General features: G+C 38.9%; 1 protein-coding gene across 1 annotated transcript in view; it reads left to right on the top strand.

Moving 5' to 3' along the window:
- MTREX (Mtr4 exosome RNA helicase) overlaps positions 1 to 25,217 on the top strand; it is a 144,735-nt gene that overhangs the window by 89,958 nt on the left and 29,560 nt on the right. Inside the window, exons 19-20 of the mRNA XM_032626431.1 lie at positions 10,865 to 10,993; positions 24,853 to 24,963. Coding sequence (XP_032482322.1) covers positions 10,865 to 10,993; positions 24,853 to 24,963 — 240 coding nt within the window. The remainder of the gene's footprint in view (positions 1 to 10,864; positions 10,994 to 24,852; positions 24,964 to 25,217) is intronic.

Below are 25,217 nucleotides of genomic sequence, written 5' to 3'. Positions count from 1 at the left end.
CTTTAATTATGGTTCCATAGTTCTTTGCGCATATTTATAATGGCTACCTTTAAGACTTTGTTTAATCCAACATCTGGTCACTCTCACAGGCACTTTCTGTTGCCTGCTTTTTTTTCTGTTTTATAGGTTATAGTTCATACTTTTCTGTCTTTGTCCATGTCTCATAATTTTTCCTTAGAAATTGGACATTTTCAATAATATATTGTAGCACTCTTGGTACTGGTTTCCCCCACCCCCCAAGCCAGGTTTATTGTTATTTGCTTGTTTATATGTTTAATGAGCAGCTAGATTTTTTTTTTTTTTTTTTTTTTTTTTTTTTTTTTTTTTTTTTGCGGTACGTGGGCTTCTCACTGCTGTGGCCTCTCCCGTTGCGGAGCACAGGCTCCGGACGCGCAGGCCCAGCGGCCATGGCTCACGGGCCCAGCCGCTCCGCGGCACGTGGGATCTTCCCGGACCGGGGCACGAACCCGTGTCCCCTGCATCGGCAGGCGGACTCTCAACCACTGCGCCACCAGGGAAGCCCGCAGCTAGATTTTTTGAGTGAAGTGTATTCCACCTCCCTCTTCCCCCTACAGTGCTGAACCTTTTATGTTTCTCCTTGGCACAGCCTTGGATATGCCCATAGTTACTCTGGGATGACAGTGGTTTTAAAAAGGGTCTCTTTGTGTCTTTCCCTGAACATACCCTTCTGTTAAGCCCCACTAATTGCAGGAGGCTCCTCCTAGCTTTCCCCCCACCTCCCCTCCCCCAAGGTTCTCTCCTGTAAACTAGCTGGCCTCCATATTTTGTCTGTATTTCCAGTGATTCTACACATTTCCTCCATTTGTCTTTCACCAACGGCCTTCACTGTTTTTGAGCATGCTCTAAAGTTTGAACTTCCCCAGCCTCTATTGCAAATGAAATCACTTTCTTTTGGAAGGTATTAAGAGCTGTTTTAAGGCCTGCTTCTCCCCCACCCACCCACCCCCGGGCACAATCTCTGAGCCAAGTTCTAAAGCTTGGTGTGGGAACAATGGTCCACTTCTCTCTGGGTGACACTCCTGCTTTAGGCCCTGAGGGCTAAGTGGAGCATAAGAGCCTCACATCTTCTCAGCTTGCCTCTCCCAGCTTGGAATCAATGTCTTATAAGCCAGGACCAGGGCAGTTGAGGCCCCAGTATTCTCAGAAGTGCTACCCCCAAGATAATCTCTGGCTAAGCAGTGGGGACAGGGCAGAAAAGGGGAGCCCCCACCTCTCAGCCCCTACACTCCCCTACTTGCCCAGAACTTAGCCCTAGCAATAGGTAGGTGGGAGCAGAATAAGAAATGCTGATGTCATGCTCTTCCTGGGAAGATAGACCTCTACCTGAGATTTGCAGGCAGAGCAGCCCTCCTGTGTTCTGGGCTTCACCAGTCTGCAACTCCTGTTTTCTTGAGTTAGGAAGCAGTGAGAGGGGAGTGGTTTTGGTTTAGATATCACAAATTCTTACTGAATTTTCATAGATTTCCTTGAATATGTTTTTTCCTTTGCTATATGCCCTTAGAACCATTTCCAGAGACTTTAAATGGTTGGGTTTTTATAATTTTCTCCAGTTTTGCTGGGGAGGAGATTTGTGGAGCTCCTTATGCTGTCATGCTGGTAGTTGACAGGTTTTACATTTTTAAAGGAGAAAAATTATAGTGAATATAATTGCATTCACACACACACACACACACACACACACTATGGATAGGTTTCTTAATTATTTGTCTCTACTGGTCCTTAATCCATGTATATAAAAATAGTGCCAGTTGATGAGAGTTCTTTTAGGCAAAGATGGAATGGGGAATAGAGAGAAACACATTCATTTTATTCTGCTTAAATTGATGGTGGAACTGATTTTTCCAATGAGCTCTTTACATTTGTTCACTAAAAAGATGAAGTTTTTTTTTTTGTATTTTTTTGTATTTTTATTAGTTTTGTAATCTAGGTCAGAATACTAATCAAAGATTTTTGTTGTCAGTTGGGTTTGCTAGAGAGAGAGGCATCAACTTAAAAATTTGCACAACCTAAAAGCTGAGAATTATGTTTTATTTGGTGGACTTACTGAGAAGCCAGTATATTTGAGGAAAAGTCATAAAATTATAAATCACATCAGTTCATTTAGTCCCATGTAATTAATTCCTGTTGATCTGGATGAAGTCATCAGGTTTTCTATTAAAGTTTTGTAATTTCTTACCTAGTTCAGGGGTATGACCTAAAAGTTATAAGGAACAATATTTACCAAAGATTACTTTTATGAATCTTCAGTTTTTAAAAGCATCAGAGTAAAACAGTGATTGTCTATAAATGACAAGACTTAAAATAGCATGTTTAAAGATCTGATTACAATGCAATTGACAAGAAACTTGGGTGTTTCTGTGACACACAACATTTTAAGATAATTATGAGTTATGACTAATAACATTATACCAGGGCATATCAGAATTTTAGGAATTAAATTTTGGGATATCTACACTAATGACATTTACTTATACAGTATAACGTTAGAAGATGTATCTCCAGTAAATGGCAATGCTCCTCAAGTAATTTAACATACCAAATAAGCCTAATTAGTTTAACATTCCTTTCTGAGATGTCTCAGAATTTCTTTGAAGCATCCTATAGTTAGCTGGAGGTCAAAAGAACTTCAGTTAGAATTTTATGTTTGGGAAGTTTGTCAGAAATATCAAAAAGTTTCAAAACACTTGGTAAAATCACTGTGAAATAATACTTGTTCACCTAACCAGAGTGATAAAAGATTTCACAAACAAATACAGATCACTTAAAGGCAAAGAAACTCATACAATCTGTTATCAAAAGCAGTACTCCAAGAAAACTTCGTTGTTTTAACAGAGAGGAACCAGTCTTGCACCAGCCTACTTTTGATAACAAAATCCATTTACATAATCAAATTTAATCTAATCCCAGCCTGACCATTTAATCTAATCCCAGCCTGACAAAACTCCTTTTCAGGGTTCCTTTTACAAACCTTCCACAATTTTCTGTACTCTTATTAGTTTGTCCCTTATTTTTTCATCTAGAAACAACTGGCTCTAGGACAAAACATTCTTTCCCCTTAACAAAATATATTTTCATTCCTTATGCCTTCTTTTGCATACATTTCATTTTCCTTACATACGGAAATGTTTCCCTTATTATCTTTAGTAACTTTAACTACATATTACAATTTTAACCCTTAAAAACCTTAATATTTAGAAAAAACCAACAAGCAGCAAGTAATTGTGAACTTTTTGTTATACCAGCATTTCCTGGTTGGAATATTCCATAACCTAGAAACATCCATTTTCTCATAGCATAATTTCTTCCCTCAATGTGGTTTAAGATGTGTCTAATAAATCCAAATTAGTTCCCTTTTGTAAGGAGACAGAGGTAGGTAAATTTAGACCTGTTTAGCAACTAATGTTCCAGTGTTTTATCTTATTTGAAATAACCTGGATATTCAGTGCATTCCCATCATTTAACTTAACTTAGCAAAACTCAAGTTACCAAAAATCTGGAAAAACTATTTTAGAGAGACATACGCAAAGCATAATTATTCCTAAAAGAGTTCACCTGAAAACTCTTATCTCATTTACCTTTATTTTGTAATTTATGAAAATCATACCAAGTTAAATTTTTTCTTGCTGACAAACTATATAACAGAAATAACATGAATTTATTGATCTTCGGTAAGCCTAGGTACAATAAAAGACATGTCTATTGATACTTCCTAGATCATGTGAACCTGAAATTCATTCTGGCCAGTTTCTTTTATTACATATATAAATTTATTTGTTTTTATTTTTGGCTGTGTTGGGTCTTCATTTCTGTGCGAGGGCTTTCTCTAGTTGCGGCAAGCGGGGGCCGCTCTTCATCGCATTGCGCGGGCCTCTCACTGTCGCGGCCTCTTGTTGCGGAGCACAGGCTCCAGACGCGCAGGCTCAGTAGTTGTGGCTCACGGGCCCAGTTGCTCCGCGGCATGTGGGATCTTCCCAGACGGCTCGAACCCGTGTCCCCAGCATTGGCAGGCAGATTCTCAACCACTGTGCCACCAGGGAAGCCCCCAGTTTCTTTTATATTTAGAAATATTTAGTTTATAAGCACTTACTTTTAAGTCAATTAAGTAGAACTCTTTTATAAGTTTAATTTTGGTAATGTTTTCCAGAGGTAGAGACATCTCATATATATAATGTACACACATACATATAAACAGACAAAGTCAGAGATCTCACAGCTTCACTTTAAAAAGTTAGTTAAGAATCAGGTATTAAAATATAAACTTACTAGTTTATAAATAACAGTTGGAGTAAGTTAAATTTGCTGAGATGAGTAGGGCTTCACTATTTGTGGAAAAGACTTTTAAGATTTGTATTTGTCCTTGATAAACTGTTAAGGAGGCTATGAATTAGATTTTGGGTGAGGGAGCCTTTCCAGAGACTTGAGCTTAAAAAGTCCTACCTCCCCCACTCGGTGGCCTTTTTCTTCTAGGTTTCAGGTTTTACCAGACTGAGCTAATTTGACTCACTTTCAAGTCACTGTGGGCTGTATTTATATTTCTAATTTGTAGAGATTTACAAGACAAAGACAGTTGCTTTTAATTCTCTGAAGAACTGGTCTTCTGCCAAAATGATATTAAAGATTGATTTGCCCAACTATATTTTCTTTAATTTGCTTTTTTTTTAAATATCAGAAGATTTCCAACCAAACTGAAAATTGAGTTCTATGTTCTAGAACTTTAGGGTTCAATTTATCTTGCTTTCAAAGGCTTGCATAAGGCATTTAACAAAGACCCCCTTTCTGATTGCATAGGTTAGACCCAGAGCAAAATCTTTATTCTTCTTATTAGCCCCTGAATATTAGCTCCCAGTCTTGTACCATATTGAGGAAAGAAGATGAATATTTCTAGAGTTTATGGAATATTCCAATTAGGAAATGCTGATACGACAAACAGTTCACAATTTTACTTGCTGCTTGTTGGTTTTCACTAGAGTTTAAGGTATTTAAGTGTTCCTTTTACTGTGTGGGTTCAGGTAACCCTACTGGTTTCTGTTAGTACGTTTAATTAATATTGTCTGAAGGGCAGATTTATATGCCCTGTCCAGGCAGGGGAAGCATTCCGCAATGAAACATGTCTATCTCACAATATAATTAGGCAAAAGAGATGTAACCATCTTATATAAGATCTATTTAAATATATCAAATTTTATAAACTTTATCTCAGTTCTGTCAACTTTTGTACCTTTAACTTCAGTTTGTATTAGGACACTATCAACATACCTTCGTCTTATAAGGAGTCCAGAAACTTTTCTTTTTATCCCAACCATTTAATCTGTTTTTATATAAAAGGCTTTGGGATTCCCAATGTGATGTTGAGGCAAAGGACTCAGGGCCCTTTGTTGATTTTTTTTAAGTTGATTAATTGGCCCAAGCAATTGTTGGTCAGTTATCTCAGTGCAATTTTACCCCGGACTCGTTTGGAGCCCTTTAATGTTGGGGACCAATAGGGGGATGCCTTTGACCCATCCAGTCTTAGGTAGTGTTGTATCAGAACCTTTTGTTTTAATCCCATTGACATCCATTTTATTTATTCTATTTTAAAATAACCATGTAAAATTTTCTTTATCCATTTGGGACAATGCCCTTTAAAATTTCTACCTTTTTTTTGAAGAAGTCTCTAGACTTTCTCTTCAGTTTTTTTTCTTACTTCCCTGTTAATCAACCTAATTAACATGAATTATCCTAGTGTGTTTGTTAGCATCTGTAAGACCCATGAAGGGAAAGCAGAGTGCATAAATAAAGCTTCCCAAGCCATGTTTTCTTTTCGTTTGTTTGGGTTAAATTAAAGGAGTTCTCAGTTTAATCATTTTATCTTTTTCTACCTTCTGATTTGATTTTTTCATAGGTACCAGTAGAACTGTTTATAATGAAAGCTCTAAAAATTTACCAGTTTAGAAGTTTCTCAAATTTAAAAGATACATCATCTGGCCATTAACGATATATCTTAATAGGGACTCAAACCAATAAAATGCAAGAGGCATGCCCACAAGACAGTGTGAAGGAAGCCACTTAAACAAAATCCAGAAAATTTACTCCCCAAAATAGTAAAAGACCTTTGTTGTACAGGCTGATACAAGGAAGGTTAAGACGGCAGAAAGCCCCCTGGAAGTTGGCACAGTCAGACAGAAGATTGCTCAGAATCCCAGTTTGTTCAGTGGGCTGCGAAATGTACACCATATGTGTACTTTATGGATGGCAGAGACCAAGTTCTCAACACACACACACACACACACAATGCTGAAGAAGATTGGGTAGAACATTTACCTCTCAAAGACACGGCAAATTCCCACTAAAACGGCTTTTTCTTTACGGTCAGAATTCTGAAAATATGTTTTATCAAGCTGGATTTCTCTAACTTAACTGCATATGCAATAAAAGAGCCCCCATCTTAGTCATTTTCAGGGCAAGATTTCCTTTAATCTCCAATTAAAGTACTTGTAAATGTAAGTTTTGTATGTACATAAACCTGGTAATTTGTCACTCCTTTTGTTTTGAAAGTTTTATTCCCTGTTCTGAGGTCAGTTTGTTGAGATAAAGTAGCTAGTGACAATCCTGTGGTGGGCCAGGGTGCTGTTTGTGAGCTTAACTCCTCTAGGTTTTACCCTGGAGCTGTTTTAGCTCTCTTACGTGTCTCAGTTTTTCCCTTCAGTATCCTGAGACCACTGTGGGTGCTCAGATCATGGAGTGACCAACTCTTATGCATATCCCCTGCAGAGCAAATCTTTAATTAAAGTGAGTGGGTTTCCCTGTAGGGGCAGCTGCATATTATGAGGGCTTGCCTCCACCACTCCCACAAGCGTCTTAGTTGCCTGAAAAAGCCGTTGCCACCTGGGAGGAGATGTTCCTTTTTTGGAGCAGAAAGCTCTCATGAGATACCTCACTTTTATTACAATAAACGGTTAAAGTAGCCAATTCAAGGAAAAACGACAAGCCAGTCTTCTACCTAATTTACGCACTCCAACCTTACTCAGTGTCTTTCAGCTGAGCAAAGTCTTCCCAGTGTCTTTCAACTGAGGTTAACCTGCTCAGTGTCTAAACTGAGCAGAAATCTCCCCAGTATCTTTCAACTGAGGGTAAACCAGGTACCTCTTCTTGAAACAAAGTTTCAAAGATAACTTGCTCCTCCAAAGAAGAGACTTAGGAGATTCGAGAACCAGGAGAGAGACTCACCCAAATTTGTCTGGACTCTCCAAGGAGGCAGACAGGCCCAAGTGGCCTCAGCTGGTACCAAGTCTCCAGATCCTCATAGAGTTCAGGCAAAGGACAGAAGTCTACTCTGGGTCACTTTGTTAGTGGCCCAAATGGTCGACTGAAAAAAATTGCACAACCTAAAAGTTGAGAATTATGTTTTATTCGGCAGACTTTCTGAGACCTTAAGCCCGGGAAACAGCCTCTCAGATAGCTTTGAGGGACTGTTTTGAAGAGGTAAGGGAGGAGCCAGGATATATAGGATTTTTTGCAGACAAACAAAAACTAGGTAGTCAGAACATCAAAAGATTACAGTTAATTAAAGAAAACCAGACACCTCAAGTTAATGAATTTAACACTTTTATGTGTATCGGAAGATGTAAGCATCTGGGCTTATTGAAATTGTTCCTTTGATATGCACCTTAACTGCCCTGTTTTTCTCCATCCTGTATCCCCTCAGAGTGTACCATTGGGGGTGGCTGCGGAGGCTGATAGCTTGATGGCAGGCAGCCTGTTTATCTTGATCCTGAGTTCCCCTCAGGATGCACCATCAGGGGTGGCTTCAGTGGCTGATGGCTGCAGCATTCTTTGGCAGGTGACATGACATTCTTTGTCCACAGAGGGAAAGTACATACTGATGATGAAAATATTTTGAAGCATTTTAAGGAGATACAAATGCATTGTCAATATTTATTTTGTATTTGTTTCTTTACATTTTATAATCTTGAGATTATCAAAATTATGTTTCTTTTATGTGAAGGTTGATATTGTTGACCCACCTTTACCAAAGTACAGAACTAGAAAAAGTTTGCTGAGAAAAGTTTTATCATTTTAGGAAATAAATTTAACAGCAAGTTTTCATTTAATGCTACAATAAAGAATGCTTTCAAAAGAGTTTCCATAGTAACACTTGAAATACCTCTGTAATGTTGTAAATGGTTTTGGTAGTTCTACAAAGATAATTATGTATGAGATGATAGGGAGAATATTAAGTTTATAAATAAAATCTACAGAATTGGAATTAAACCCAATAACAGAGTTCTAGATTGTCTAGACACATTAAAGATTCTTCATAAATCTTAGGTTATTTTTGTCCAAATACTCGTATGTCCTATAACACCTTGTAGTTAATTTATTCATCATATTGTGAAATGCATCTTACTTAGAGGGGTTTTTTCCCCTCTGGAAAGCTAAATATTTTAATCACTGATTCTCTTTATGGTTCTTGGCCCCTTGGAAGAGTTAACAGTTGGTCATAACTATTTACCTCATTTTAAAACTCATTTTGTATTAACTAAGATATATATATATATATATATATATATATATGTATGCATGTGTATGTGTGCACACACACACATAATCTTTGCAGATACCAGTCTAATTGAAAATACTGTCTTTGAATCTGTATCAAGCTGAAAAATGTTTTAAAACTTCTTTAAAAATAACCATATTTGGGCTTCCCTGGTGGTGCAGTGGTTGAGAGTCCGCCTGCCGATGCAGGGGACATGGGTTCATGCCCTGGTCCGGGAAGATCCCACATGCTGCGGAGCGGCTAGGCCCGTGAGCCATGGCCACTGAGCCTGCGCGTCAGGAGCCCGTGCTCCGCAACAGGAGAGACCACAACAGTGAGAGGCCCGCGTACCGCAAAAAACAAAAACAAACAAACAAAAATTTTGAATAAAAATATGTGCCGAGAAAAAACTAGTTTTCTTTTTGAATTGGAAAATGGAGCTTATGCTTTCTTTGAGGAAATTTGTACTCAGAAGTTTAAGATAATTATGATTGTATTTTTGGTTTGTTTTGGAAATATATTTTACTATTCTGAGGCAAATGGATAGTTTTATTACAGAAATAGATTGTAGGAATGGATTCGTGGTCACTTCTTGACAGTTTTTCACTTTTGCACAAGAACTGTGCAGGGTGGGTGGGAGGAGAACAAGTCATCACTTCTTGCCATGTTTCCCTCTCAATCAAAATAACTCTCCCTTAAGGGGCACCTGCCTACATTGTTGGTGGAATGTAAATTGTTGCAGCCACTATGGAAAACAGTATGGAGGTTCCTCAAAAAACTAGAGTTGCCTGCCATATGATCCAGCAATCCCACTCCTGGGCATATATCCAAACAAAATTATAACTAAAAAAGATACATGCACCCCTATCTTCATAGCAGCACTATTCACAATAGTCAAGACATGGAAACCTAAATATCCATTGACAGATAAATGAATAAAGATGTGGTATATATATTGATACAATGGAATGCTGCTCAGTCATTAAAAACAAAAACAAAATAGTGAACAAAATAATGCCATTTGCAACAACATGGATGGAACTAGAGATTATCATACTAAGTGAAGTAAGTCAGAAAGAGAAAGATACCATATGGTATCACTTATATGTGGAATCTAAAATATGACCCAAGTGAACCTATCTGTGAAACAGACTCACAGACATAGAGAACAGACTTATAGTCTGACTTGTGGTCTGGGGAGGGATGGAATAGGAGTTTGGAATTAGCAGATGCAAACTACTATATATGGAATGGATAAACAACAAGGTCCTACTGTATAGCACAGGGAACTATATTCAATATCTTGTGATAAGCCGTAATGGAAAAGAATATAAAAAAGTATATATATGTATAACTGAATCACTTTGCTGTGCAGCAGAAATTAACACAACATTGTAAATCAACTATACTTCAGTTTTTTAAAAAAACTTGTCCCTTTATCTAATTTTATGCAAAAGAGATTATTCAAATATTGAATTAAAAAGCAAAGAGGAATTCTTTACTGAAGAAAAAAGTCTTCTATTACTGTTCGAAAAATGTTGCTCTCAAACATAAATTGTCATAGTGCAGAAGTTGTGATTAGTGTTAGGTCTTTGAGAATCATGTTTTTATTAGAGAATATAAAAGACTAAAAGACTTTTAATGAAATGATGTGAAATCACAGAGTAGAGGTGCCCGTATACTAAGCAATAAAATAATCTGCTCTGAATATATTTTTCATCTTATTTAATTAAGGTTATTTGAAGATAACATACTCATTCTCTGATACTGATAATTCCTTTGGTTTCTTTTTCTAATTCTGGCATAACATGAAATAAAATTATAAACCGATCATTAGAAACTTAAAATGGCATATCAGTTGACAGTGATCATAACATTTAAATTTGTAGGTGTCAAGTAATTTCTGTGTTTTTTCATCCAGTGGAGCATGTTGAAGGATGAAAAGAGACAGGCTTCATTTCATGAAATTAACATTTATTGTGCATTACGTAAGTCATAGTGCTAAATACTGAGAACATAGTTCCTGTACACATGGAACTTAAAATTTGTGTGCCAGGGGCTTCCCTGGTGGCGCAGTGGTTGGGAGTCCACCTGCTGATGCAGGGGACACGGGTTCATGTCCCGGTCCAGGAAGATCCCATATGCTGTGGAGCGGCTGGGCCCGTGAGCCATGGCCACTGAGCCTGCGCCTCCGGAGCCTGTGCTCCGCAACAGGAGAGGCCACAATAGTGAGAGGCCCGTGTACCACAAAAAAAAAAAAAAAAAAAAAAAATGTGTGCCAGTTTTTAAGAATTAATAAACTACTTTTATCCTGTTTTTTTCTAGCCTAATTCTGGTGAACTGGATCCTTTATATGTAGTGGAAGTACTTCTGCGCTGTAGCAAAGAGAGCTTGAAAAATTCAGCTACTGAGGCTGCAAAACCAGCTAAGTCTGATGAGAAAGGAGAGATGCAGGTTTGTACTTTATTTTTCATTTTCAGATTTCAGATATTTTGTACATTATTTATAATCACTAGCTTTCCTATATGTGATTATAATGAACATACTGTCATGATTTCCTAATTGGAAGTTTTCAAGGTATGTGAAAGCCATCTAACACCAGTAGGATGGTTAATCTCATCAAATTATGGCAAGGTAATTAGTGACAAAGTGAAAGATAAAGAGAATTTAATCATTTAAATTTTCACATGAAGCTGGGATTTACCTGAGCTAAAAAAGATGTTTTATCATTATTTTACGATTGCATCATTTTATACTTTATTCCATCCATATTGTTTATTACATTTCTGTGAAAATAATGATTGAAAATAATGAGCCAGTGTTTTGATAGGAAACTTAGGTAGAACTTTTTCATTAATTTACATGTGCTTTTAATTAAATGCAAAACATTCAGCTTGCCACATGAGATACACATATTACTTAAATGGCTCCTATTTTATTTCATTTTAAAATAATTAATATAGAATAACTGTAGGTAAGCCTTACTGTGGAGAGTCCAAGTATCTATTTGAAGAGTAATATACTGAAATTTTTTTTTAAACACTGCTTTAAGTATATGTTGTATTGGCTAGGTCTTTTAGGAAATGTCATTGTTAATGATACTTGTCATAACAGGCTTTGGTTTGTGGGAAAGTTGAAGTTGGAATAGCAAATATGTGGCATGCATCGCAACATTCTCCTTCTCTCATGGCAGATATTAATAATGTCATGGGCCCCTTTTTTCCCATATACAGGGAAAAAGCAGTCAACAGAAACTGTCACTGAGGAAGTCCAGCTACTGCACTTAATAGAGTTTAAATCAGCTATTTTTAAATATGTTCAAAGTATTTAAAATTTTAAAAATCTGGTTTTAATTTGTAACAGTACACGTTTTTTTGTTTTTCTTTTTGTTGTTGTTGTTGTTTTGCGGTACGCGGGCCTCTCACTGTTGTGGCCTCTCCCGTTGCGGAGCACAGGCTCCGGATGCGCAGGCTCATTGGCCATGGTTCACAGGCCCAGCCGCCCCGCGGCATGTGGGATCTTCCCGAACCGGGGCACAAACCCTTGTCTCCCGCATCGTCAGGCGGACTCCCAACCACCGCGCCACCAGGGAAGCCCAGCCTCTTACTATTTTTAACAGATGCCCCTAGGGAAAAGGCTGTTTGCACCGGGCAAGCCCTGGGTCAGGTCAAATAATGACCTCCTTGTGAATGAATAGAGTCTTCTAGGGGACCACCAAACAGGTGAAATACTGACAGTTCTCTGGGAATGGCCTTTTGAAGTCATTTCAACCCTGTTCTGTCCCTTCCTGTGGCTGCCAGACTGATACTCAGTGATTGCAGGCTCTTGGTTTTCAAGACTACTGTGGAGCTGAGTGGGAGAGGGAGTAAAGTAAGTTAAAACACCGCAAAGCATCCAATTCTTTGGTTTAGGTTTTTTTTTAATTAAACGCTCCTTGGATTGGTGCAAGCCTTTGTTTAATTTCCAGAGTTATGAAGAAGTTGATTTTGACAATTGCCTGTATTCCCAATGCTTCTGTGGGGAAGAGGATTTTTGGAGGTCTTTGCCTCCACCATTTTCACTGGCATTCTTCTGGATAAACTTAGAGAAAGCATCTATTACATTCAATAGATTATTATATTAGTCAGCTTTTAAATTAGATCAAGACACAAATTTAATTTTTGTAAATCTAAAATTTAATAAAAATCACATTGGTTTGAATAATTTTGTCTGCCTTGACTTGATTAAAATTCAGTTGGTTCAAAAAACATCATTCTGATTTAGATGAAAAATTCAAAAATCATATTGTGTTTTAGCTAACAGTCTTAATTGAAGAGATGACATTGGTCAAAATTTAGTTAGAGTGTATTGACTTAAAGAATGTATTGACTTAAAATGTACTGACTTCTGATATTATTTACCTTATCATTTGCTTATCTTAAAAGGGTAAATTGATTTATGACAAACTTGCAAAGAAAAAGGTCTAAGAATAAAAATACTCCTTACTGTTGGTATTCTCACGCTTTTCTAATAATTGCCCTCGTGATTATTTGGATTTATATAGACCGATGTTGCATCATGATAAGCCTGAATTCTAAGTTCTTTTATAAAGGTTATTAGGTTTAGAAAGTTGAATCAACTGCACAATGCAAATATTATAGCATGTTTTTAAATCCTTGTGAGTGTAGACATTTATAATTTCATGGCAACTATTCATTTGTTTTTTAAACATTTAAGTTCTTATTTACAGAACTTAAGTCTTAGGATCTCCCTTTCTTGTACTTACGGAGACATTTGTAGGAGGGCCTTTATAGTTTCTTTCCTGTCATTAGTGTGAGACTTAGTTGACCATTTCTCAGATGGAACTTATTATAGGAAGCAGCATTAGAAATTGGGTAGTTTCTGTCTTCCTTCTGAATCAGGTCTTCACAGATAGTGTTTATTCTGTTTTCAAGGAAATACTTCTGCATAATGCAACTTGTGCATAATTCAGCTGCAAGTACATAAAGCATACACTTCTTCTCTAAAGTCAAGTGAATTATTTTTAATTTTTCTGCCATTTTGGATTGTGTACATGTACCTCAGTACAGAAAAATAGTGTATTTCTCCCTCTGGGTGTTGGCTACCTGGTACATCATTGACAGTTTTTCACGTCATGAGTCTTCTCTTTCCAGCCAGCCCATGTATCTAGGATTTGTATAGATCACAAATTGGCGGCTCAAAAGCCAATTCAGTCCACATAATGTCTTCTTTAAAAGTGAATTTGACAGTTTGAGAATAAAAATAATGATAGTAAAAGATTATAATCAAGTGAAAATAAAATAAGAACCCACAAGCTTATATACTCAGAATAGATACTGTAGAAGGAATGGAGATGTTAGAAGAGTCAACGTTAGACAACTACCATAAGTAATTTTTGACTCAGGCAAGAATAATCCATGGATGTTAAAACTAGTGAGTTAATGAAGGACTTCTTTGATGGCGCAGTAATTAAGAATCCGCCTGCCATTGCAGGGACATGGGTTTGAGCCCTGGTCCGGGAAAATCCCACATGCTGTGGAGCAACTAAGCCCATGCGCCACAACTACTGAGCCTGCGAGCCACAAATACTGAGCCCACAAACTACTGAAGCCTGCATGCCTAGAGCCCATGCTCTACAACAAGAGAAGCCACCACAATGAGAAGCCCATGCGCCACAAGAGAAAGCCCCACACGCAGCAACGAAGACCCAATGCAGCCATTAATTAATTAATTAATTTTAAAAATGTTTTAAAAAAAGTTTAATGAAGAATGGGATACTTACAAAGTCTATAAAGAATCTCCCTATAAATTTCTTATAAATTTTAAAAATAAATTTATTTATTTATTTATATTATTTTTGGCTGCGTAGGGTCTTTGGTGCTGTGCGTGTGGGTTTCTCTAGTTGTGACGAGCCGGGGCTACTCTTTGTTGTGGTGTGCGGGCTTCTCATTGTCATGGCTTCTCTTGTTGCGGAGCATGGGCTCTAGGCGCACAGGCTTCAGTAGTTGTGGCATGTGGGCTCAGTAGTTGTGGCTTTCAGGCTCAGCAGTTGTGACACATGGGCTTAGTTGCTCCGCAGCATGTGGGATCTTCCCAGGCCAGGGCTCGAACCCGTGTCCCTTGCATTGGCAGGCAGATTCTTTTTTTTTTTCTTTTTGCGGTACGCGGGCCTCTCACTGTTGTGGCCTCTCCCATTGCGGAGCACAGGTTCCAGACGCACAGGCTCAGCGGCCATGGCTCACGGGCCCAGCCACTCTGTGGCACGTGGGACCTTCCCGGACCGGGGCATGAACCCATATCTTCTGCATCGGCAGGCAGACTCCCAACCACTGTGCCACCAGGGAAGCCCCAGTTTCTTACAAATTTATCTCCCTATAAATTTATTGTGAAAGGGAGAGTAGTAACTTATAGTAGAAAATGCTAGCAGATGTTACTTTAATCAAGTAATCAAAGTTACTATCACCAATCTAGTAATGTTGACCAATGGACTGAGACCAACAAAGAAAAAAATCACTTGTGCCAAAAATGCATAACCTGAGTCTGATGATTCTTCATGATTACACAAACCTAAACTGAGAATCGTTCTACAAAATAACTGGCCTATAGTATTCAAAAATGTCAATGTCTTGAGAGTCACAGAAGAACTGAGGAACTGTTCCAGATTAAAGAACAAAGAAATATTACAGCTAGGTGCAATGCATGATCCTAGTTTTGCTCCATAGAGTGGTGGGGGAGAAGGGAGGGCAAAAGACATTATTGGGAAAGTAGATGAAATTTTAATATGGACTGTCGATTAGATAATATCAGTGTATCTACATTAATTTCCCTCTTTTAATACTTGTACTGTGGTTGTATGGGTGTGTTTGTTTGTGTATATGTATATACGTAAATATATAAAGAGGATGTTGTAGCACATGGGGCAAAATACAAATAATTGGTGAATCTGAATAAAGGTATATGGGAGCTTTTTATCCTATTCTTGCAATTTTTCTGTAAATTTGAAATTATATGAAATGTTAATACCATAAAAGAACAAAAAAAGGTGGAGAGTATTCTAGATTAAAGAAGACTAAGAGGGACCTTGAAGATGGCGGAAGAGTAAGACGCGGAGATCGCCTTCCTCCCCACGGATACACCAGAAATACATCCACACGTGGAACAACTCCTACAGAACTCCTACTGAAGGCTGGCAGAAGACCTCAGACCTCCCAAAAGGCAAGAAACTCCCCACGTAACTGGGTAGGGCAAAAGAAAAAACAGAGACAAAAGAATAAGGACGGCACCTGCACCAGTGGGAGGGAGCTGTGAAGGAGGAAAAGTTTCCACACACTAGGAAGCCCCTCCGCGGGCGGAGACTGCGGGAGGCAGAGGGGGGAGTTTCGGGACCGCGGAGTAGTGCACAGCGACGGGTGCGGAGGGCAAAGCGGGGAGATTCCTGCACAGAAGATCGGTGCCGACCAGCACTCACCAACCCGAGAGGCTTGCTGCTCACCCACCGGGGCGGGCGGGGCTGCGAGCTGAGGCTAAGGTTTTGGTTTTGGACGGAGCTCAGGGAGAGGACTGGGGTTGGCGGCTTGAACATAGCCTGAAGGGGTTAGTGCACCACGACTAGCCGGGAGGGAGTTCGGGGAAAAGCCTGCACCGGCCGAAGAGGCAAGAGACTTTTTCTTCCCTCTTTGTCTCCTGGTGCGCGAGGAGAGGGGTCTAAGAGCGCTGCTTAAAGGAACTCCAGAGACGGGCGCGAGCCGCAGCTAAAAGCGCGAACCCCAGAGACGGGCGCGAGCCGCGGCTGAGGGCGCGAGCCCCCGAGACGGGCGCGAGCCGCGGCTGAAAGCGCAAACCCCAGAGACGGGCGCGAGCCGCGGCTGAGGGCGCGAGCCCCCGAGACGGGCGCAAGCCGCGGCTGAAAGCGCAAACCCCAGAGACGGGCGCGAGCCGCGGCTAAAACCGCGGACCCCAGAGACGGGCGGGAGACGCTAAGGCTGCTGCTGCCGCCACCAAGGGGCCTGTGTGCGAGCACAGGTCACTCTCCACACCCCTCTTCCGCGGAGCCTGTGCAGCCCGCCACTGCCAAGTTCCCGGGATCCAGGGACAACTTCCCCGGGAGTACGCACGGCGGGTCTCAGGCTGGTGCAACGTCACGCCGGCCTCTGCCGCAACGTCACGCTGCCTCTGCAGCTGCAGGCCCGCCCCGCACGTAGTGCCCCTCCTACCCCCATCCCCCAACCCCCGGCCTGAGTGAGCCGGAGGCCCCGAATCAGCGGCTCCTTTAACCCCGTCCTGGCTGAGCGAAAAAACAGACGCCCTCCAGCGACCTACACGCAGAGGCAGGGCCAAATCCAAAGCTGAGCTCCTGTGAGCTGTGAAAACAAAGAAGAGAAAGGGAAATCTCTCCCAGCAGCCACAGAAGCAGCGGATTAAAGCTCCACAATCAACTTGATATACCCTGCATCTGTGGAATACCTGAATAGACAAGGAATGATCCCAAATTGAAGAGGTGGAATTTAGGAGCGAAATCTATGATTTTTTTCCCTTTTCCTCTTTTTGTGAAGGTGTACGTGTATGCTCCTGTGTGACATCTAGTCTGTATACTCTAGCTTCCACCATTTGTCCTAGGGCTCTATCCGTCCATGACTTTTTTTTAAAAATTCTTTTTCTTAATAATTAAGTTTAATTGTAATAACTTTATTATACTTTACCTTCGTTCTTTCTTTCTTTCCTTCCTTCCCTCCCTCCTTTAGACAACGAATCACCCCAAATTGAGGAGGTGGTCTCAGGGAGCAGGATTTATGATTTTTCCCCCTTTACCTCTTTTTGTGAAGGTGTATGTGTATGCTTCTGTGTAAGATTTTCTCTGTATAGCTTTGCTTCCAACATTTGTCCTAAGGTTCTATCCGTCCCTTTTTTTTTTTTCTAAATATTTTTTAATTCAATAACTATATTATACTTTATTTTATTTTTACTGTATCATCTTTCTTTCTGTCTTTTTTTCCTTCTTTCCCTCCTTCCTTCCTTCCTCCCTCCCTCCCTCCCTCCCTTTCTTTCCTTCTTTGCTTCTTTCTTCCTTCCTTCCTTTCCTCCTTTCCTTCTTTCTTTCCTCATACTTCTACTAATTCTCTCTACTTTTTCTCCCTTTTATTCTGAGCCGTGTGGATGAAAGGCTCTTGGTGCTCCAGCCAGGAGTCAGGGCTCTGCCTCTGAGGTAGGAGAGCCAACTTCAGGTCACTGGTCAACAAGAGACCTCCCAGCTCCACATAATATTAAACAGCGGAAATCTCCCAGAGACCTCCATCTTAACACCAGCACCCAGCTTCACTCAACGACCAGCAAGCCACAGTGCTGGACAACCTATGCCAAACAACTAGCAAAACAGGAACACAACCCCACCCATTAGCAGAGAGGCTGCCTAAAATCATAATAAGGCCACAGACACCCCAAAACACACCACCAGACGTGAACCTGCCCACTAGAGAGACAAGATCCAGCCTCATCCAGCACAACACAGGCACTAGTCCCCTCCACCAGGAAGCCTACACAACCCACTGAAACAACCTTAGCCACTGGAGACAGACATCAAAAACAACGGGAACTACGAACCTGCAGCCTGCAAAAAGGAGACCCCAAACACAGTAAGATAAGCAAAATGAGAAGACAGAAAAACACACAGCAGATGAAGGAGCAAGATAAAAACCCACCAGACCTAACAAATGAAGAGGAAATAGGCAATCTACCTGAAAAAGAATTCAGAATAATGATAGTAAGGATGATCCGAAATCTTGGAAGTAGAATGGACAAAATGCAAGAAACAGTTAACAAGGACCTACAAGAACTAAAGATGAAACAAGCAACGATGAACAATGCAATAAATGAAATTAAAATCACTCTAGATAGGATCAATAGCAGAATAACTGAGGCAGAAGAACGGATAAGTGACCTGGAAGATAAAGTAGTGGAAATAACTACTGCAGAGCAGAATAAAGAAAAAAGAATGAAAAGAACTGAGGACAGTCTCAGAGACCTCTGGGACAACATGAAACGCACCAACATTCGAATTATAGGGGTTCCAGAAGAAGAAGAAAGAAAGAAAGGGACTGAGAAAATATTTGAAGAGATTATAGTTGAAAACTTCCCTAATATGGGAAAGGAAATAGTTAATCAAGTCCAGGAAGCACAGAGGGTCCCATACAGGATAAATACAAGGAGAAACACGCCAAGACACATATTAATCAAACTGTCAAAAATTAAATACAAAGAAAGCATATTAAAAGCAGCAAGGGAAAAACAACAAATAACACACAAGGGAATCCCCATAAGGTTAACAGCGGACCTCTCAGCAGAAACCCTACAAGCCAGAAGGGAGTGGCAGGACATACTGAAAGTGATGAAGGAGAATAGCCTGAAACCAAGACTACTCTACCCAGCAAGGATCTCATTCACATTTGATGGAGAAATTAAAACCTTTACAGACAAGCAAAAGCTGAGAGAGTTCAGCACCACCAAACCAGCTTTACAACAAATGCTAAAGGAACTTCTCTAGACACGAAACACAAGAGAAGGAAATGACCTATAGTAGCGAACCCAAAACAATATATAAAATGGAAATAGGAACATACATATCAATAATTACCTTAAATGTAAATGGACTAAATGCTCCCACCAAAAGACACAGATTGGCTGAATGGATACAAAAACAAGACCCTTCTATATGCTGTCTACAAGAGACCCACTTCAGACCTAGAGACACATACAGACTGAAAGTAAGGGGATGGAAAAAGATATTCCATGCAAATGGAAACCAAAAGAAAGCTGGAGTAGCAATTCTCATATCAGACAAAATAGACTTTAAAATAAGGACTATTAAAAGGGACGAAGAAGGACACTACATAATGATCAAGGGATCGATCCAAGAAGAAGATATAACAATTGTAAATATTTATGCACCCAACATAGGAGCACCTCAATACATAAGGCAAATACTAACAACCATAAAAGGGGAGATCAACAGTAACACATTCATAGTAGGGGACTTTAACACCCCACTTTCACCCATGGACAGATCATCCAAAATGAAAATAAATAAGGAAACACAAGCTTTAAATGATACATTAAACAAGATGGACTTAATTGATATTTATAGGACACTCCATCCAAAAACAACAGAATACACATTTTTCTCAAGTGCTCATGGAACATTCTCCAGGATAGATCATATCTTGGGTCACAAATCAAGCCTTGGTAAATTTAAGAAAACTGAAATTGTATCAAGTATCTTTTCCGACCACAACGCCATGAGACTAGATATCAATTACAGGAAAAGATCTGTAAAAAATACAAACACATGGAGGCTAAACAATACACTACTTAATAATGAAGTGATCACTGAAGAAATCAAAGAGGAAATAAAAAAATACCTAGAAACAAATGACAATGGAGACACAACGACCCAAAACCTATGGGATGCAGCAAAAGCAGTTCTAAGGGGGAAGTTTATAGCAATACAAGCCCACCTTAAGAAGCAGGAAACATCTCGAATAAACAACCTAACCTTGCACCTCAAGCAATTAGAGAAAGAAGAACAAAAAAACCCCAAAGCTAGCAGAAGGAAAGAAATCATAAAAATCAGATCAGAAATAAATGAAAAAGAAATGAAGGAAACAATAGCAAAGATCAATAAAACTAAAAGCTGGTTCTTTGAGAAGATAAACAAAATAGATAAACCACTAGCCAGACTCATCAAGAAAAAAAGGGAGAAGACTCAAATCAATAGAATTAGAAATGAAAAAGGAGAAGTAACAACTGACACTGCAGAAATAAAAAAAATCATGAGAGATTACTACAAGCAACTCTATGCCAATAAAATGGACAATCTGGAAGAAATGGACAAATTTTTAGAAATGCACAACCTGCCAAGACTGAATCAGGAAGAAATAGAAAATATTAACAGACCAATCACAAGCACTGAAATTGAAACTGTGATTAAAAACCTTCCAACAAACAAAAGCCCAGGACCAGATGGCTTCACAGGTGAATTCTATCAAACGTTTAGAGAAGAGCTAACACCTATCCTTCTCAAACTCTTCCAAAATATAGCAGAGGGAGGAACACTCCCAAATTCCTTCTACGAAGCCACCATCACCTTGATACCAAAACCAGACAAGGATGTCACAAAGAAAGAAAACTACAGGCCAATATCACTGATGAACATAGATGCAAAAATCCTCAACAAAATACTAGCAAACAGAATCCAACAGCACATTAAAAGGGTCATACACCATGATCAAGTGGGGTTTATTCCAGGAATGCAAGGATTCTTCAATATACGCAAATCTATCAATGTGATAAACTATATTAACAAATTGAAGGAGAAAAACCATATGATCATCTCAATAGATGCAGAGAAAGCTTTCGACAAAATTCAACACCCATTTATGATAAAAACCCTCCAGAAAGTAGGCATAGAGGGAACTTTCCTAAACATAATAAAAGCCATATATGACAAGCCCACAGCAAACATCATCCTCAATGGTGAAAAACTGAAAGCATTTCCACTAAAATCAGGAACAAGACAAGGTTGCCCACTCTCACCACTCTTATTCAACATAGTTTTGGAAGTTTTAGCCACAGCAATCAGAGAAGAAAAGGAAATAAAAGGAATCCAAATTGGAAAAGAAGAAGTAAAGCTGTCACTGTTTGCAGATGACATGATACTATACATAGAGAATCCTAAAGATGCTACCAGAAAACTACTAGAGCTAATCAATGAATTTGGTAAAGTAGCAGGATACAAAATTAATGCACAGAAATCTCTGGCATTCCTATATACTAATGATGAAAAATCTGAAAGTGAAATCAAGAAAACACTCCCATTTACCATTGCAACAAAAAGAATAAAATATCTAGGAATAAACCTACCTAAGGATACGAAAGACCTGTATGCAGAAAATTATAAGACACTGATGAAAGAAATTAAAGATGATACAAATAGATGGAGAGATATACCATGTTCTTGGATGGGAAGAATCAACATTGTGAAAATGACTCTACTACCCAAAGCAATCTACAGATTCAATGCAATCCCTATCAAACTACCACTGGCATTTTTCACAGAACTAGAACAAAAAATTTTGCAATTTGTATGGAAACACAAAAGACCCCGAATAGCCAAAGCAATCTTTAGAACGAAAAAAGGAGCTGGAGGAATAAGGCTCCCTGACTTCAGACTATATTACAAAGCAACAGTAATCAAGACAGTATGGTACTGGCACAAAAACAGAAAGATAGATCAGTGGAACAGGATAGAAAGCCCAGAGATAAACCCACGCACATATGGACACCTTATCTTTGATAAAGGAGGCAGGAATGTACAGTGGAGAAAGGACAGCCTCTTCAATAAATGGTGCTGGGAAAACTGGACAGGTACATGTAAAAGTATGAGATTAGATCACTCCCTAACACCATACACAAAAATAAGCTCAAAATGGATTAAAGACCTAAATGTAAGGCCAGAAACTATCAAACTCTTAGAAGAAAACATAGGAAGAACACTCTATGACATAAATCACAGCAAGATCCTTTCTGACCCACCTCCTAGAGTAATGGAAATAAAAACAAAAATAAACAAATGGGACCTAATGAAACTTCAAAGCTTTTGCACAGCAAAGGAAACCATAACCAAGACCAAAAGACAACCCTCAGAATGGGAGAAAACATTTGCAAATGAAGCAACTGACAAAGGATTAATCTCCAAAATTTACAAGCAGCTCATGCAGCTCAATAACAAAAATACAAACAACCCCATCCAAAAATGGGCAGAAGACCTAAATAGACATTTCTCCAAAGAAGATATACAGAATGCCAACAAACACATGAAAGAATGCTCAACATCATTAATCATTAGAGAAATGCAAATCAAAACTACAATGAGATATCATCTCACACCAGTCAGAATGGCCATCATCAAAAAATCAAGAAACAATAAATGCTGGAGAGGGTGTGGAGAAAAGGGGACACTCTTGCACTGCTGGTGGGAATGTGAATTGGTTCAGCCACTGTGGAGAACAGTATGGAGGTTCCTTAAAAAACTACAAATAGAATTACCATATGACCCAGCAATCCCACTACTTGGCATATACCCTGAGAAAACCAAAATTCAAAGAGAGTCATGTACCAAAATGTTCATTGCAGCTCTATTTACAATAGCCAGGACATGGAAACAACCTAAGCGCCCATCATCGGATGAATGGATAAAGAAGATGTGGCACATATACACAATGGAATATTACTCAGCCTTAAAAAGAAATGAAATTGAGCTATTTGTAATGAGATGGATAGACCTAGAATCTGTCATACAGAGTGAAGTAAGTCAGAAAGAAAAAGACAAATACCGTATGCTAACACATATATATGGAATTTAAGGGAAAAAAATGTCATGAAGAACCTAGGGGTAAGATAGGAATAAAGACGCAGACCTACTGGAGAACGGACTTAAGGATATGGGGAGGGGGAAGGGTGAGTTTTGACAGGGCGAGAGAGAGTCATGGACATATACACACTAACAAACGTAGTAAGGTAGATAGCTGGGGGGAAGCAGCCGCAAGGCACAGGGATATTAGCTCGGTGCTTTGTGACAGCCTGGAAGGGTGGGAAGGGGAGAGTGGGAGGGAGGGAGACGCAAGAGGGAAGACATATGGGAACATATGTATATGTATAGCTGATTCACTTTGTTGTGAATCAGAAACTAACACACCATTGTAAAGCAATTATACCCCAATAAAGATGTTTAAAAAAAAAAAAAAAAAAAAAAAGAAGACTAAGAGACCTGACAACTAAATGTAGTAAATGATCCTTGGCTGGATCCTGAATCCAAAAGTAGTAGTAGTAGTATCCTGGCTCCAAACGTAATAGTAGTAGTGGTGGTGGTGGTGATAGTCGTAGTAGTAGTGGTAGTAGTCTATAAAGGACATTATTGGATCAGTTGGGGAGATTTTAATATGGACTATGTATTAGATGATGTATTATTGTTAAATTTCTGTGATCTCATAATATTGTGGCTATGCAGGAGAAGGTGCTTGTTCTTAAAAGATACACATTTAATTGGGTCCCATTGGTTTATTTTTGCTTTTATTTCTTTTGTCTTGGGAGACTGATCTAAAAAAAACATTGCTACAATTTGTCAGAATGTTTTGCCTATGTTCTCTTCTAGGAGTTTTATGGTGTCATGTCTTATATTCAAGTCTTTAAACCCTTTTGAGTTTATTGTTGTATATGGTGTAAGGAGTGTTGTTATTTCATTGATTTAATTGCAGTCATCCAGCTTTCCCAACACCACTTGCTGAAGAAACTGTCTTTTCTCTATTGTATATTCTTACCTCCTTTGACATAAATTAATTGACCATAGGTATGTTGGTTTATTTCTGGGCTCTCTATTCTGTTCCATTGTTTATCCTCATTTTTTAAATGGGGAGACTGAAGCTTAAAACTCTAGGTGACTTGATCAAGGTCACACAACTAACTGAAGACTGAATTCAAACCCAGGCAGTCTTGACTCCAGAACCCACATTCAGCCACTATACCATTTTGTTTAGTAAAACACAGTGAATATATTTGTTATCAGCAAGTGAATGACAGTTGTTTTTCCAGTGGTGATCAGTGTAAAGGTAAGGAGACCAATAAGCTGACAAAGTTGGATCTGTGAAAATGTTAACCTCTCCTCAGTTTATAGAGTCTGAATTTAAAGGGAGCAAATTTAAAGAAAGCAAATGGCATTTTTGATGGTGAGGGAAGGGTATTATTGTCAGGAGAAAGCATGGAAGAAAGTTTGAAGATAGGTTTTCTTCAAGATTATGTCTAATGGAGTATACTGTTTTCTATGCTTGAAATACCTCTTTTCAGCTCTTCATTCTGGCCCATCCAGAGATTACATGAGTCTTGCGTGGCCAGCTAAACCTAAATAGACCTAAATAGGAGTCTTTCCTTCCTCTGTAGTGTGATAGTACTTTTAGGTATTCAAAAAGTAGCAAGTACTGAGGGTGCAAAAATGAATAAAATATGGATTCTATGTTAAGGGAATCACTTATTTTTATGTACCATTTGTTTGCCTGTTACTTAAAGGTTTGAATTTGTTTTTACTTTTTAAATATAGTTTCTACTAAGATATAAGCTTCCACAATGATTACTATCTACTTCTTATACCTGTCACATACTGTAAATGCAGTTTCCTTTTAAGAATAAAAAGGTAAATTTAAGAAATGGCAGAATTTGAACACGTTCAATTTTAGTTGTAACATATATATATATAACCTTTCTGTTGGTAGGTTGTTCCAGTTTTGGTGCATCTCCTGTCCGCTATCAGCAGTGTTAGGCTTTACATTCCTAAAGACCTTCGACCACTGGACAACAGACAGAGTGTTTTAAAATCAATACAGGTATACACGTTAATTTTATAAATTAAATATAAATTTTATGTAAATATAAATAAGGTTTATAACAAGGCAACTGATTTGCTGTTAAATATATTGCTTTCTTTCAGAAAACCTATAAACACTACCAATAGTGGCAGTTATTTTTAACAAAGATAGTGGCAGCAGATCTATATGTAGACTGTCCTCTCTTTGAATCTAGCAACAAAGTCAGGCTAAAGGAGGGCTCACGGAGGAAAACATGGCCACTATTTTGTGTT

The sequence above is a fragment of the Phocoena sinus genome, chromosome 3 (assembly GCF_008692025.1).
Source record: "Phocoena sinus isolate mPhoSin1 chromosome 3, mPhoSin1.pri, whole genome shotgun sequence".
NCBI classification, from domain to species: domain Eukaryota; kingdom Metazoa; phylum Chordata; class Mammalia; order Artiodactyla; family Phocoenidae; genus Phocoena; species Phocoena sinus.
This window is presented reverse-complemented; position numbering and strand designations above follow the sequence as displayed.